The 14,892-nt window shown below is 40.4% G+C and overlaps 1 protein-coding gene across 1 annotated transcript in view; it reads right to left on the minus strand.

Moving 5' to 3' along the window:
* Window positions 1-14,892, minus strand: part of LOC136858762 (protein split ends) — a 438,081-nt gene that overhangs the window by 270,794 nt on the left and 152,395 nt on the right. Inside the window, exon 2 of the mRNA XM_068225686.1 lies at window positions 2,447-2,674. Within this exon, the coding sequence (XP_068081787.1) occupies window positions 2,447-2,674 (228 nt within the window). The remainder of the gene's footprint in view (window positions 1-2,446; window positions 2,675-14,892) is intronic.

Below are 14,892 nucleotides of genomic sequence, written 5' to 3' on the forward strand. Positions count from 1 at the left end.
AAAAAGTACCACAAAGCAACAATATAAGATATTTCACGTACACACAACCACACAAAAATTGACCGGCAAAGAAGTATTTAAAATAATAATAATAATTGTATACATTCTCGAAAAGCGACGATATTCGTGAATCCTCCCATCTGTACAATATGTTCATCCTATTCCAAGTCCGACTCCATGGCTAAATGGTTAGCGTGCTGGCCTTTGCTCACAGGAGTCCCGGGTTCGATTCCCGGTAGGGTCGGGAATTTTGACCATCATTGGTTAATTTCGCTGGCACGGGGGCTGAGTGTATGTGTCGTCTTCATCATTATTTCATCCTTATCACAGGTCGCCTACGGGCGTCAATCAAAAGACCTGCACCTGGCGAGTCGAACATGTCCTCGGACACTCCCGGCACTAGAAGCCATACCTATTCCAAACAAGAGGATTTTGAAAGAAAGTAATCTTCTGCGACGGCCAATTCTTGTACGGTTGAGTGTACGTATTAGAAGAAAGGAATAATCTGTGAATGCATTGCAGAAGAGACGACAGCGACATACATTTACAAATCACATTACAATAATGTGGCGATGGGAAATTTGACTTCAGTATGTATCATGTAAGGCTGGGTGCTTAAATACCATCCATTTCTCTGACACTAATTTATGGACGTAATTATTATACTTAATAAGTAATATGATAGTGTTATTTTATTAAGAGATATTTTAATTACATACTGTCAAGAAGACAAAAACAACCCTAAAGAGATTTCGTTCATGAAGGTGTGAGAATGCAGCAACTCATTTCATTTTTTTATGAACGGAAGTCTTTCTGGATCCAGTATTTACCAGCATTTAACGAAAATCATGAGCTCTAAAAACGACTTCAGCCTGCTGATATTTTTGGCAAGAGATGGGTGTTTGGACAAGCCGACAATTCGTGTGAAAAGTACATTAAAAAGAGATTTAACGAGTATGGCCTCGCAAGCTTACGATGAAGAAGAATCCGTGCCCTAAATAAAAAAATGTTCTTACAATAATAAAGAATTTTCTCTACAGTAATTACAGGTAAGCTATTCCAAAAGCGAAAAACCGAGTCTGAAATGCCGACGAACCAAGCCCTCGCTGTTAAGACAACTGTTTAAAACAGAACCTCAAACACTTGTACTCATACATAAAGGCTGGTTCGTCGCCACTGCAGTCGGTAACACTAGTGAACACGTGCCGAGGACAGCGTGATGTCACGAATATCCCAGATAACAATTCTGATCTTCACCCTTGAGGAGTTGCTGTGCCCGTACAGCGACTCCAGACATGCACGTCAAATCACATTCTATTAGTAATTATTTTTAATACGTCCATAATGTACAGGGAAGTATAGCGCCGTTCATACCATATCCCTGGATATTCATTTATTACGAAATTTAAGAGTCCTCATCCGATCTGGTATGAACGAAGCTTTACGTGAAGAAAGCAAAACTGGTAGAAATTCTAAACAATATGAAACTGGCCTTCCACTAACCTGTCATCGACCGCTATGCCACCAACCAAGCAAGAAGAGAGATGAGAAATACCTGGTTACACACATTAACAAATCCCTCGTCCAAAGGAAGATGCTCTATCGTTGACGATCTGCGAACTCATTACCCACTGAACACAAAATGTTCCAAGTAATCCACACAAACACTGTAATCCAAATGAGTGGCACTGATATTCCATATTTGTGATGCTCTTCGTTATACTGCGCACAGAACACTGCACACTCAACACTATAACATTGAAGAGAACACTTCACACACAATTTTAAACGCCATCGTCTGCTTCGGGCTGTGACAAATGTACGTCACACGCAGAACACACGCAACGATGAAGGATCACCACACGCACTGAAGTTCTTCCCTTAATGCAGAACAAACACTTCTTTTTTAACACAAACACTTCCAATACGTTACTACGTACACTTCGTCAAACCACCAAGAAGAATAACAAAAAATGATTGGCACATAAGGGAATTTTGGGGGAAACTGTGGTTAGGATGTGTGGATAACAAGGCAACATAATAATATTAAAACGTTGATTGTATTGTGTTAGTTCGTATGCTTATTTATTTATTTATTTGTTTATTTATTTATTCATTCATTTAAAACATTTATTTAAATCTATACTAAAATTAAACATTACATCAAGCATAACCGAAATCTAGTACCTTAATACGACAGTTTCTATGAGCAAGATATTATGCCGCATTGCGTCACTTTTTACTGCAGTTATATGCTCATCTACTATTTTACGAACACGCATCCCTTATCCTTTAAAATGAGATTTATGCATTCGTCCTAAATAACAAAATGTGCAAAGAAATAATATTAGTTTAATTTCTGTTTGGCCCACAGATTGTTTTAAAAATGTCGCCTTGTTATGGTGGTGATAGAGGGTGATGGAGGGAAGGTATTTGGTTTACTCACCCATGGGGAAATCGGGGAGCTACATAGAGGGGGGCAGCGGAACCCCCAGGAATTGCTGCAGGCTCGTAGTACTCCGTGCTTAAACATCGCTCGTCCAGCTTATGCTCCATGTTGTGCGCCTTGGAGGCCGACTTGATGTCCATGAAGGCCACCGTCGCGCACAGACCGGTCGAACCATCGTCGTCCTTGACGCGCGGCAACAGTTTGACACTCTGCACCCTTCCATATCTGCAAAAACAAAGAAAATCGTGTTAGCTACTGGGGGTAAATTCAAATATAATCTGAAAAAATATAGAAAACTGTGACAGCAATTTGGGGGAGGGCAAGGATTTTTAAAAACAAAGGGAAAGGAAAGAAATCTATGTTAAATTTTCTTCCGTTAGACAAAACTGGCAACAACGACGACGATGATGATACTTCTAACAAACAGTTACATATTTTTGTGCCAAGCCATGCACCTCAAGTTGTATATTTGCTACAGAGTTCCTTTAAGCGCCGGGAAGTGAACTACCACCTCTGAAACCTGGCTACTGCAAAAGAGATGTTGGTTTTACATCAGTTCACAAGAAGGGAAATACGATTATTTGATTGGCGAAGCCACTGAAAACAAGTGATATTCACGTAGGAAGATATAGTAATTAGATCATATATGTTTATCTGTTCAAGATTACATTAAAATTTTGAAGTGAACAATGAAGTCTGTCTATAAAGAAAAAGAACACGTTACACAAAACTAGTTATATCCCCTTCAAAGCTCTTTACTGTTAATACAGGGCTCACAACGTTTCCTCCCCCGTTAAAATACTGTTTCAGAATGGCTCCCGTTTCCCAGAGAGTATTTTCTTGAATTTGTTGTACGGTCTAGGAACGACGTATTTTCGGTTGTTTTAATGAAGAGAAAAAATCCGCATGTGTACCAGGTCAGTCAAGTTTGGGTGTTCTAAAAACTCGTGGGTAAGAGGACTAATGTGCTAGGAGCATCAAGGTTTTGTTTGTGAACACAACCTCGCTCCAAATGCCTCCCATGTACACATGCATAGAAATGGTGCCCCGATATAAACAAAGCATGCCATCCCCCCACCTCCTCGCTTAGCACATTGCTGCAGGTAGACAGCGTGCTACAAGACTTTGTTGTGATTGAAATGGGCACAGTGGCGGATGTATAGCAATATACACTTTGTAGACTTACTTTCAGCACAACCCGTTCATTCCTTTCCTATCCTTTTTAAAAATGAAGTGGCATTCAACACTACCCTTTCACTCCCTTCCATCCTTTTCAGTACTGGAGTGGGGCAATGCTGATTGTTTATGTCGAGACACCATTTCTGTGCACGCGTGTACAATACGTTGTCGCATTGCTCGCTCCCGTCCTCAATGGATGTTCTGCCGATTTGAAATGCTTGCTAATACCACTCATTTGTCTGTTGACAAGTCCGAGCAAAATCTAGCTTTTAGCAGGGTCTCAGTCTCGTTGATGGCAATGACAGTATGGAAGCTGGTGAGTTACGGGTGGTGCTGAGAAATGACATATGAAACACGACTATTGTCGCGGCCACCAAATTAGGCGGGTGAGGAAAACAGCGCTGTCTTCAGATGTGGAAACGGCGCAGCGACAGATGGTCGAGAGTCGCTTACCTCTGAGCACGGATTGGCAACGCTGATCGTGCAGTGCTGTCTAGTTGAAGCCGGTCCGCTCCATGCCACCTTACCCGAGTAAGTCATGCAGCTGTTGAGCTCGCACCGATGGTGCAATTAAAGATGGATAGTGAATGTGAATTGATTTGGGCTCAAGTCAAGAGAGATGTGACAGAGAGGAACAAGACATTCAAAATATTGATTTGAGCTCAAGTCAAGAGAGATGTGATAGAGAGGAACAAGACATTCAAAATAAACGACGTAGAAAAACTCACGTCAGAAGCCATCGACCGTGTGACTGCTGCAGATTGGGAAAAGTGCGTCAATCGTACGGAAAATGTTCAAACAGACGATTGGGCCAAGGAAATAGTAAGGGACGAAGGAATGGAGCCATTCATCATCAGTGTAAATGACGACTCGACAGATAGTGAGATGAGTGATGACAGTGACTAAGACTGCCTTGAAGCTAGAAACCGATTCTTACTTCATTGTAAATTAATGTAAACCTGTTCTTTAAAGTAGTTCTTATTCTATATTACCCAGTACAATATACCGTATTCAAATATTTAACGTTATAATGTAATAAAACTGATACAGATTAATATGTAATCCGAAAGTATTTACGGCGTCCTGCAGCCTGTGCTGGCGCGCGCGCCCCGAACTGCCTCAGCTAGCAACATTTACATGATCGCTTTCCGGGCCATTTTCCAGGAAAATTACAAGACTCACGGAAATATGTTTCAGATAAAAAAATATAAGTCAGGCTATTGTTTACACTTTTCCCGCAGACAAAATGTTACTGGCTGAAGAAATAAAAATTTGGCCGCTTACTGAAATTTTCAATACATGATTATGCGGGTTTAAATTTACTCGTTCAAGATTTTATTTTTAATAATTATTTAAAGTGGTTTATATGGAAAATAATTATACCACTGAAATCAGCAGTCTAGTGAAGCTTTTAGTATAATTTGTTTTGAAGCATTTGAGGATCTTGAGAGAGAACAACTTGCCTCGCGCTCCGAAATTGTGTATTCATTTAGACATTTCTTCGCCAGTTGCTACATAACCTTGGCAACAGCGTACTTTCTCTGACTCGCCTAATTTGGTGGCCGCGACAATAGTGTGTCCGGTTGTTAAGGAAAGTGTTACTCATAGGACCGGTCGTACTGCCCCAGTATTTTTTGGCCCAATGAGGACAGGAATGGCAAACTGCCTGACTCATGTCAAATAACACCAAGGGAGTCTGTTCAAGGCTTAATGTCTCCATCCGACTGACAAATCGCCATCAACAGTCATAATCGCTCACTCTATATGAGCACTGCGGAGAAGTTTGGAATTTAACCCAGGCCATTGACACGAAATCTAGTGATTAGAAATTGTATACCACATCCTCTCGTTCCTCGCCGGCAAACATTCTAATGGTTAACATTTTCTCCACCAACGGGACTCGAGCCAGCTAACCACGGCGTCAGACCCTCAAACCTTGACTCCTTAATGATCATGGCCACAAGGCGGGCTTCCCGCCAGTCGAGCGTCAACGTAAAATCTGTAAAGCCCGTAACAGGCTTCGAATAGGAGTGCAGAGAAAATTCGCAGTACTGGGGAAATCTGAGCGAAAATGATATTGCACTATGTAGGCATACATGTGGAGAAACTCAGACTATAAGCCATCTTATTCAATGCCCTTCTCGTGTGATCTGCACCCGGGAAGATTGAATCCCTGGTACTGACGACGTGGAGCAATAGCGAGCCGCCACACTGAAATTCAGTATCATTCTTGGATTGCTCTGTACATACATAACCCTACCAATGTAAATATTTATTGTACCAAGTATGATTGTTGGTTGTTTTCTTCCATGTTGCAATGTTCTGACACGAATAAAGGAAAAAAACGTCCATATTGCAAGATAACATGATATTCATTTTGTACAATACCACTGTTAAATGTTCACGGATGTGGTAGCGGTGATAATTCTACGAGTAAGTCTTAGTACACTGTAGTAGTCGAGGCGATGTACAGAATCTTGGCACAAGTAATCTATCCATACGTATGGTAGTTTTGTCCTAATGTGTTGTAACTGCATCCTTCTTATTCTTATTCTACATCGCAATTCTACGTTCGCACGAGATCACCGTTTTTGGTATCTCCTATTTTCCTCGGTCCAAACGTCATCTTCCGTCAATATCCTTCGTAGCATCTTCTCTGCCGTCCCTTTGGGCTTCTCCTCCCACCCCCATTCCCATTCCTTTGAAATACTTTCGTCACAATAACACCAACCCCGTCTTAAAATGTGTCCATACCACTGCAACTGTTTTTCCAGCATTTAGTTTTATATTTCTATCTCCTTGCATACGTCCTCTGATTTCTTCATTCCTAATCCGGTCCTTCCTCGTAACCCCACATATCCATCTCAAAGTCTTCATTCTGACATGTCTAGTTTCCTCTCAGATTTTCTGGCTGCCTATGCCTCTGGCGCATATACTGTAGCATAACAGTTCTAACCACAGTTTTATATGCTATACCCCGAAGTTCAGAGGTCAGTCCGCTGTCACAGAACACATCAGATTGTTCATCAAGGCTAGCTGTATTCTGTGGGCTGCCACTGATCCTAGGTACTAGAAAAAAACAGGCTATCTTTCGGGCGAAGTTTAATATCTACCTACCTGCATACGTAAAAATAATGAAAGCAAATTCTACTGTAGATGCTCAATGACCATCTCCACCTGTGGCTATTTCTTGATGGGCGCAGTATTCTTGTATCGGTCTCTCTGCACAGGCCACAGCAAAATGTACCTTCCAGCGAAGTCTCAGTCGCATTTATGACTGTGACGGTATGGAAGCGGCTGAACTATTCGGAACAATACTAATCTGGGTGGAACACAGGAAACATCTTCAAGATAAGCACCTGCTAAGATTAGTACCACGAAATTATCGGAAGGCTGCATAAGAGAAGCTTAATCAAGAGTCAATGGCTGTTGCAGCAGTTATGAATAGCTTAGAATAGAATCCTATTTTCTGCTTTCAATTCAATTACGACACTCCAAGCTCGGTGATGGTGAAATGACTATCAGTAGAGCTACGGAGTATTATTGTCACCACTCTAATCAAACGTCAATCAACCGACTGGGATAGGAAGAATCGCTATACATCCACGTGACAATCAACCTTTCCTGTCAGTGCCAAACGGAAAATCAAATTTCAGAAAATAAAACAAAATAAAAAGAGCTTAATGTTTTTAAAACAAAAATGGTTTACACGCAACCACATTTAAGAAAACATTCAGAACGAATCGTATGAGAATGATATAAAAGAACTCGTAGGATGGATATTTTATCGGTACGTGTCAAACAGTGCCACGAACTCGTAGGATGGATATTTTATCGGTACGTGTCAAACAGTGCCACGACACCTTGATATTATTACTATGAAGACTGACAGTGTACTGAAAGTTTGCAAGTGTTAAGGTAGAAGTCATTCAACCAGGTAGACAGCAAACGGTAACAAGCTAGTATCGGTCTCGATCGTTGTCGATATTGGTGAATTCGGGTGCGATAACGGTCGGTACTGCGGAACAACTTGGCTGGCTCTAGCTGTGAGGTTGCATTCGGTAGACAGAGTTCGAACCCTACTGTCGACAGCCATGAAGATGGTTTTCCGTTCTTTTCCATTTTTATACCAGGCAATGCTGGCTGTACGTTAATTAAGCAACGGTCGCCTCCTACCCAATCGTATCCCTCTCTTACCATCGTCGCCGTTAAGACCTGTATGTGTCGGCGCGAATACGACAAATAGAAAGAAAACAAACCAAGGATATGCCAAGAAATAACAAAAGTCGTCTGATGAGAACAGTCCTAACACCACACAGTAATTCCTTGAGCCTTATACATTGCCCGATATACAGGGTGAAGCGAAATTCGCGCACTCGGGCGTCGCAGGGCGACTCATCACATGCCAGCAATAAAAAAATGTCTCTCACAAAAGATCTTCCTGCGAGTATATCCGGCAGAAAAAGAACGTTGAAGAGTGGCAATCGGGCAACACTGTAACCACATGTAGGGTAGCTACCTCTGTCAGCACGTATTAGCCGTGCTGTACAGTTAGTGTAGAGGACAGAGTTTTGGGTTAACATGCAGGAGGTCGAGGGTTCGATCCTGGGTTGAGGCGCCTTTTTTATTTGCTAATTCCCATCGGACATTACATACTGTAATACAGTAAGACACCGTTTCTTAGGTCACATGTATCCTACATTTACAAAATTCAGTAACGCTGAACACGTTGTAACGCATCTAGTAGATGAAGTGGTGCGAATAAATTCACGTCCACGGCGTGGAAAAGGCGTCTTTCTAAGCTGACCAATGAAAAATAATGTTCGTCTATTTCTAGGATCGTAGTATCTACTGTAAGTGCAAATGGTTTCTAAGGGACCCGCTGCAGTCGCTGTTGACGATTAAGATGCCAGATACCATACCACCTGGACTACATCTAAGAAATTAAAAACATACACCTCAACCTAGGATCGACCCCTCGACCTCCTGCATGCTAACCCAAAACTCTATCTACTGCACCAACTGTACAGCACGACTAATACGTGCTGACAGAGGTAGTTACCCTACATGCGGTTACATTGTTGCCAGATGCCACTCTTCAACGACCTTTTGCTCCCGGATATACACGTAGGACGAACTTTTGTGAAAGACATTTTATATTGCTGGCATGCGCGAATTTCGCTTCACCCTGTATAAACCCATTCTCGTGTACCGTACTGAGCGGGCGCTATTGATATAGTATTCGATAGACATGTTATTGAAAGTGACAATCACTGAGTCCCAGCTTTAAAATTGTTTCCAATTTTAGTAGACACCGCCCTCCTTTCGTCTTTCCCATCCGACTCACTTCAGTCGTTAACCTTCTACGAGTTGCATCAATCAGATAAGAATGTAACTTTCAATACATCAATCCACACCAAGGGTGATTTACAGATCTGTGGATGTATTTTTAAATTGTAATGCTTCATTTTAATTTATAACATACAGTATGTGCAAACATATACTTTGTCCAATGCTGCAGCCCATAACCGTGGTAAATAAATAAATTTCAACATAATCATAAACTCATAATTTATCTTCAAATATATGTTAAAAATCCCAAATGCTAGGTTCATTTTCCAATTGCATTTTCGGCGACTTTTATTCTAAAACAGGATATATGACAAATTTTATTTAACGAATGTGTTATTCGCGTATTCGCAATGCAGCATAAAAGTAAATGGATAACCTCTATAAGAATGAATTTAGCGACGTCAAAATAGCCGACTATAAAGATGGTAGAAAAAAGAAGGATTCCTTCTTTTTTCATTACCCTTTTTTTTTTTTTTTTTTTTTTTTTCTTTTGCCTTGGCAGCCATTACGTTTGTTGGCAATCTCCCAACACCCAACAGCTTCTATGTCGTCATTGGCGAAACCCTACACATGCGCAGGAACGAGCTGAAGCAGCATAGCTTTATGGTGGTGCCTGCGCAAGCTACTCACTAGTCCTCCAATATTCAGGCGTCTCTGCGTTACAGAGCACAATGGTAAGGTGGCTTGTGCGTGTTTGGAGAAATCAAACACAATGTGAAGTGGACAGTGAGAAAGCGTTCCTTATCCTGTAATATCCCAATTGCATTATACCAAGATAACAACAGAAATATATCACGTATGTTACACCTGTAGCAAAAGTGACGACGAAATGTGAATGGCGACTGCTAGGGCCTATTGGTGAGAAGTTCAAGATTCAAGAAAAGTAACAAATCAACTAGTAGATACAAATAATAAGTAAATATGATGTGCCTGGTCTTAAGAGTGTTCGTTATCACGATACTAAGAGTAGTAATACTGATTTAGTTTCGTTGTATTTAAAACTTTTGAATCGTATTCGACTCGTACGCTAACTTGAGCATACCCTCAGGTCACCAAAAAGGTTCAAAATGGATACTTCATGTCTGCGACAGTTTGCAATTCCCCGTCAAATGGCAAATTGCGTGGTGAGAAAAAAAGTAAATAAACCAGTCACAAGGTTTGTCCTTCCTCATCCAAATTCCTTCCATCGTTTTACTTGTATCACCCTAATACCTATCAGCATAAGGAGGTAGCAATGATTCTAAGCAATAGAGTACACCGACTGCAAACAGGTATAAGTCGTGCTTTTTTTAAACAGAGCTTAGATTATACGTAAGACCAATCCATGAAGCTGATACAGGATATTCAACTCGGGAATTATTGAAGAAACTGAAGATCAATGGTAAGTTATTTCAAATTATATTCTATCACGATATTTTTTTTCAAAGAAAAATTTCATAACGGTACTTAGTCTGAACTTAAAACTGGAGAAGTCTCTGCGCAGGGAATTTAATATTTAGAACTGAATTTCATGAAGTTATTGTAGGGCTCAATCCCGTCCATTACGAACATCAGTACTGTTGAAATAATTCCTAAAATTGAAGAGGTTTTTAGATACGGAACGAAGAGTCTACCGAAAGAAGCCGAAGTGACTTCGGTTCGGCCTTAAATGCTATTGGCAGGAAAGTGCAACCAATGGCAGAGCTAGTCATAGGTCCAGCTGGATCCCAAACAAGTTTGACAAGGAGGGGAGAATAATAATAATAAAAAAGAAGAGTGCCTGCCTCAGGCAGACGCAGTTCTGCAAGGATAGTGCGGTATTGCCATATCGACAAAAGGCCAAATGCCCAAAATGTATCAAGCCAAACATGGTTCATATATACAGATTTTTATCAAGAAATGACCAGTTTTCACGCTGAATGCAAATTCCATCTCATTAAAACAGCACTGACTATAGCCGTTTCCCCTCTATTTATCATTGCTTACCTTGTTCAATAAACATCGGAACTATTTTTTACTATAAAGTTTAGGAACGTTCGGATTTATTTCGGTAAGGATTTACTCAAAATCACGGGGTATTCTGACAGTAGGATGGACAATGCATGTAACATTTTCCATACACCTGATTTTTTTTTCTTTTCTGTTTAAGTTGTGATTTGGAAATACCACATGTAAAGGCAAGAGAAAAATTTACATTTTACGGTAAATGTTATTTTATTCATAGAGAATCATGACTTCTTGAATAACAAATACATAACTTCTTTCTTGCTTAACTTGAAACCAAGGCTTGCTGTTTTTTTCTTCACTCGTAGCAAAGCTATGCGTATCCTGAATCAAACTGACTAAATTAAGTTGCAATTTTACTTATTCGTGCCGTAAGACATATCTAGTTTCAATTTTTAGCTTGTACTATTTTTTATTTATAATTTACTGGTGGCTACATTTAAATCCGTATGAATGAGAAAATCAGTCAACAGATACATCGGAAGGATAAAGGATACGTATTCTCTACAGCTGACAAAACCCTGCGCATTGGTGTAAGCCATTAAATGTGGCTGTAACCAGGAACTACTGCCACACCGATGGCAACAACGCATCGTGACTCAGCAACCATGGCCCCCAGTCCACCTAGCTTGCCTCTGCAACTCGTTAGCTGGCTCACGCTAACAAACTGCTGGCTGCGTGCGTGCCTGCCACCCATCCTCTTCTAAGAATTTATTGGTGTGTTCATGAATGTAAGCGCGTAGAACTAAATCACGGTGCTGGAGATCATTGAACACTCATGAAATATGTACTACTGCTTTGATGTTTTTCCCGTTTATTCAAACTTCTTCCATATAGCTTTTAATTCTTTGGATAGTGCAGAAGGGTATATGGTCCAACGTCATCAATGTACGAAAATATACTGTATGTTCTGAACAGAAATGCTGTACATAGGCTGAATAATATGATTAAAATTTGCCTCAAACCTCTCACGATCGCCACGAACGCTGTACATACAACATAAGGTGTTTAATAAGCTGTGTTGAGTGGTCTCTGTACGAGGGCTAGGACTGGATAAGGTCGCCTATGGTCTGTTAAGAACCACCATATTTTGGACTGGAGGTGAAGAGGGAAACCACGGGAACTTCTCGATGACCGAGAGACTAACCCATTTCATAACTGAACCATATTCTCTCACGTAAAAGTACTTTCTTTCCGATTCTAACTCTATAAGCTAAACACACACACATATATATATATATATCGGAACAAATAAAACAAACCCATCCACTTCATCCATGTATGCAGTCAGTACGTAATAATGAAAGGAAGAAACAATTATGTCGTGTGACTCAAGTGCACTCAGGCTAGAGTTAAATGATTCAGATCTAGGCAACACTTAGATATTATTGAAATCAGGGATAGTGTTGTGATTTCATTTTTTTATTTCTTTTTATTGGCTTTGCGTCGCACCGACACAGATATGTCTTATGGCGACGATCGGACAGGAAAGGGCTAGGACTGGGAAGGAAGCGGCCGTGGCCTTAATTAAGGTACAGCCCCAGCATTTGCCTTTTGTAAAAATGGGAAACCACGGAAAACCATCTTCAGGGCTGCCGACAGTGGGGTTCAAACCTACTATCTCCCGAATACTGGATACTGACCGCACTTAAGCGACTGCAGCTCTGCAGCTATCGAGCTCGGTGATTTCAACCATCAGTACAATAATAATAATAATAATAATAATAATAATAATAATAATAATAATAATAATTATTATTATTATTATTATTATTATTATTATTATTATTAGCAGCCCTCCTCTCTCTCTCTCTCTCTCTCTCTCTCTCTCTCTCTCTCTCTCTCGGCTGTTCCTTCATTTCTTCTGAGAAGAATCACTATCTTCCAGGATATTTTTCGCCAGGGTTCTCCAAGTTATTCCTTCTCTGACCGAACCTCGCCACATTCCCTGGAGATTCTCCTCTACGTGCAATGTGGCCAAACAGCTGCAGTTTTCGTTGGAGACAAACATAGCCAATTCCTAAATTATCAGCTCGCTTAAAATAAGAGTCGTTCTCCTCCAACACCACATTTAAAAAATATATTCATCTTATCTGATGCACTACCAGTCCACGCCTCCGCACCGTGAAGGAAGATAGAAGAGGTGAGTGTGCGACCTGTGTTGTATGTTGGGTATTCAGCCCGAAGGCTGGTTTGATCCTCTGCAGCTCCGCCAACAGCTGTCATAAATAGCCTAGGCGTCACTGAAGAGGCGTACTAGGGAAATGAGGAGTGAGGTAGTTTCCCGTTGCTTTCCTCACCGAGCCAGCCACTGCTATTACATATAAGTCTGCCAAGCCCATTGAAATGCATGCACCAACCGACCCTATGAGCGATATTTTCACACCATTCATAACAGGGACTGGCTGCATAACCAATATTATTACTAGTATCACTCATACCTCAGTCACTTTCATATTGTCACAGCCAAGGATGAGACTGAGACAGGTCAATGAAAGTAACAAATTTGATATAGCCCATACTGTAAACACTACATCTCGCCAGCAAAGGCATGTGTGCGACCTAGCCGCACCATACATTGACTTCGAAAGTATACTCCTCCCAAATTGGGTTACGTAGTGGCATTGCTTTCTTCGCCACTCCGATTCTGCGCCTGATTCCTTGCTGTAGATTTCAATGCTGGTAAGTTATTTCTTGATGGCTGTAGTATTTTTACATCTCTCTCTCTCTCGGCACAGGCCAGATTAAAATGAAGCTTCCATTTATGGCAGGGACAGCATAGAACGCAAGGTAAGAAACGGCAAACTAACTCACTTCTCACTGTGCCTGGAATTTGGTGTCATAATTGGCTTTTGTGGTTTCCCTATAATCGCATTAAAAAAATTGCTGATGCTATCTGAGGTTTCAACCAGACTTGGGGCTGATGACCTTACAGGCAATATATATTTGAGCAGAGGTAAATGAATTCGAATAGTTTCAAAATTCCCAGGAATACATGTTCCAAAACATTGGTTATTTATGTCCAACTTAGTTTTCGATTTCCTCGAAAAGTCTAGCTTTTTTTTTTTTTACGAACAAGAATAAACAAGTGCTAATTTATAGTAAAAAGGTAATCAGAATTCTGATAATTATAGCAATTAAGATGGATAACGCTATAATTTACTTGAAATAATAACATAATACTTAGTAAATATTCGAAATAACTTGTGTGGCCGACAATAATAAACCAATACTGGATATATTGCAGTTAGCGATGAAAGAGCTGAACTCAAGATGATGACCAGGAAGATGGCTCAATCCCCCCCAAAGGGAATAAACGACGATACTGTAAATGTAACAAGTTGGCTTAAAATATGCATTTAGAGCAGTCGCCCAGGTGGCAGATTCCCTTTCTGCTGTACGGTATACCTACTTTTTTTCTTAAATCATTGCAAAGAATTTGAAAATGTATTGAACATCTCCCTTTGTAAATTATTCTAATTCCTCTCCCTATAAATGAATATATGCCCCAATTTGTCCTCTTGAATTCCAACTTTATCTTCATATTGTGATCTTTCCTATTTTTAAAAACACCACTCAAACTTATTCCTCTAATAATGTCATTCCACACCATCTCTCCACTGACAGCTCACAACATACCACTATGTCGAGCAGCTCGTCTCCTTTCTCCCAAGTCTTTCCAGCCCAAACTTTGCAACATTTTCGTAACGCTACTCTTTTGTCGGAAATCACCCAGAACAAATCGAGCTGCTTTTCTTCGGATTTTTTCCAGTTCTCGAATCAAGTAATCCTGGTGCGAGTCCAAGTTTCAAAATTCCGAGGAATAGGACCTACATCTAATTTATAGTAGAAATGTTTTATAGGTTTTGAAAACAGATATTACTTAATGTTATACCTCGACTAAATGTTACAATTTAGTTCCACGAGAT

The sequence above is a fragment of the Anabrus simplex genome, chromosome 1, assembly GCF_040414725.1.
Source record: "Anabrus simplex isolate iqAnaSimp1 chromosome 1, ASM4041472v1, whole genome shotgun sequence".
Classification (NCBI taxonomy): Eukaryota; Metazoa; Arthropoda; class Insecta; order Orthoptera; family Tettigoniidae; genus Anabrus; species Anabrus simplex.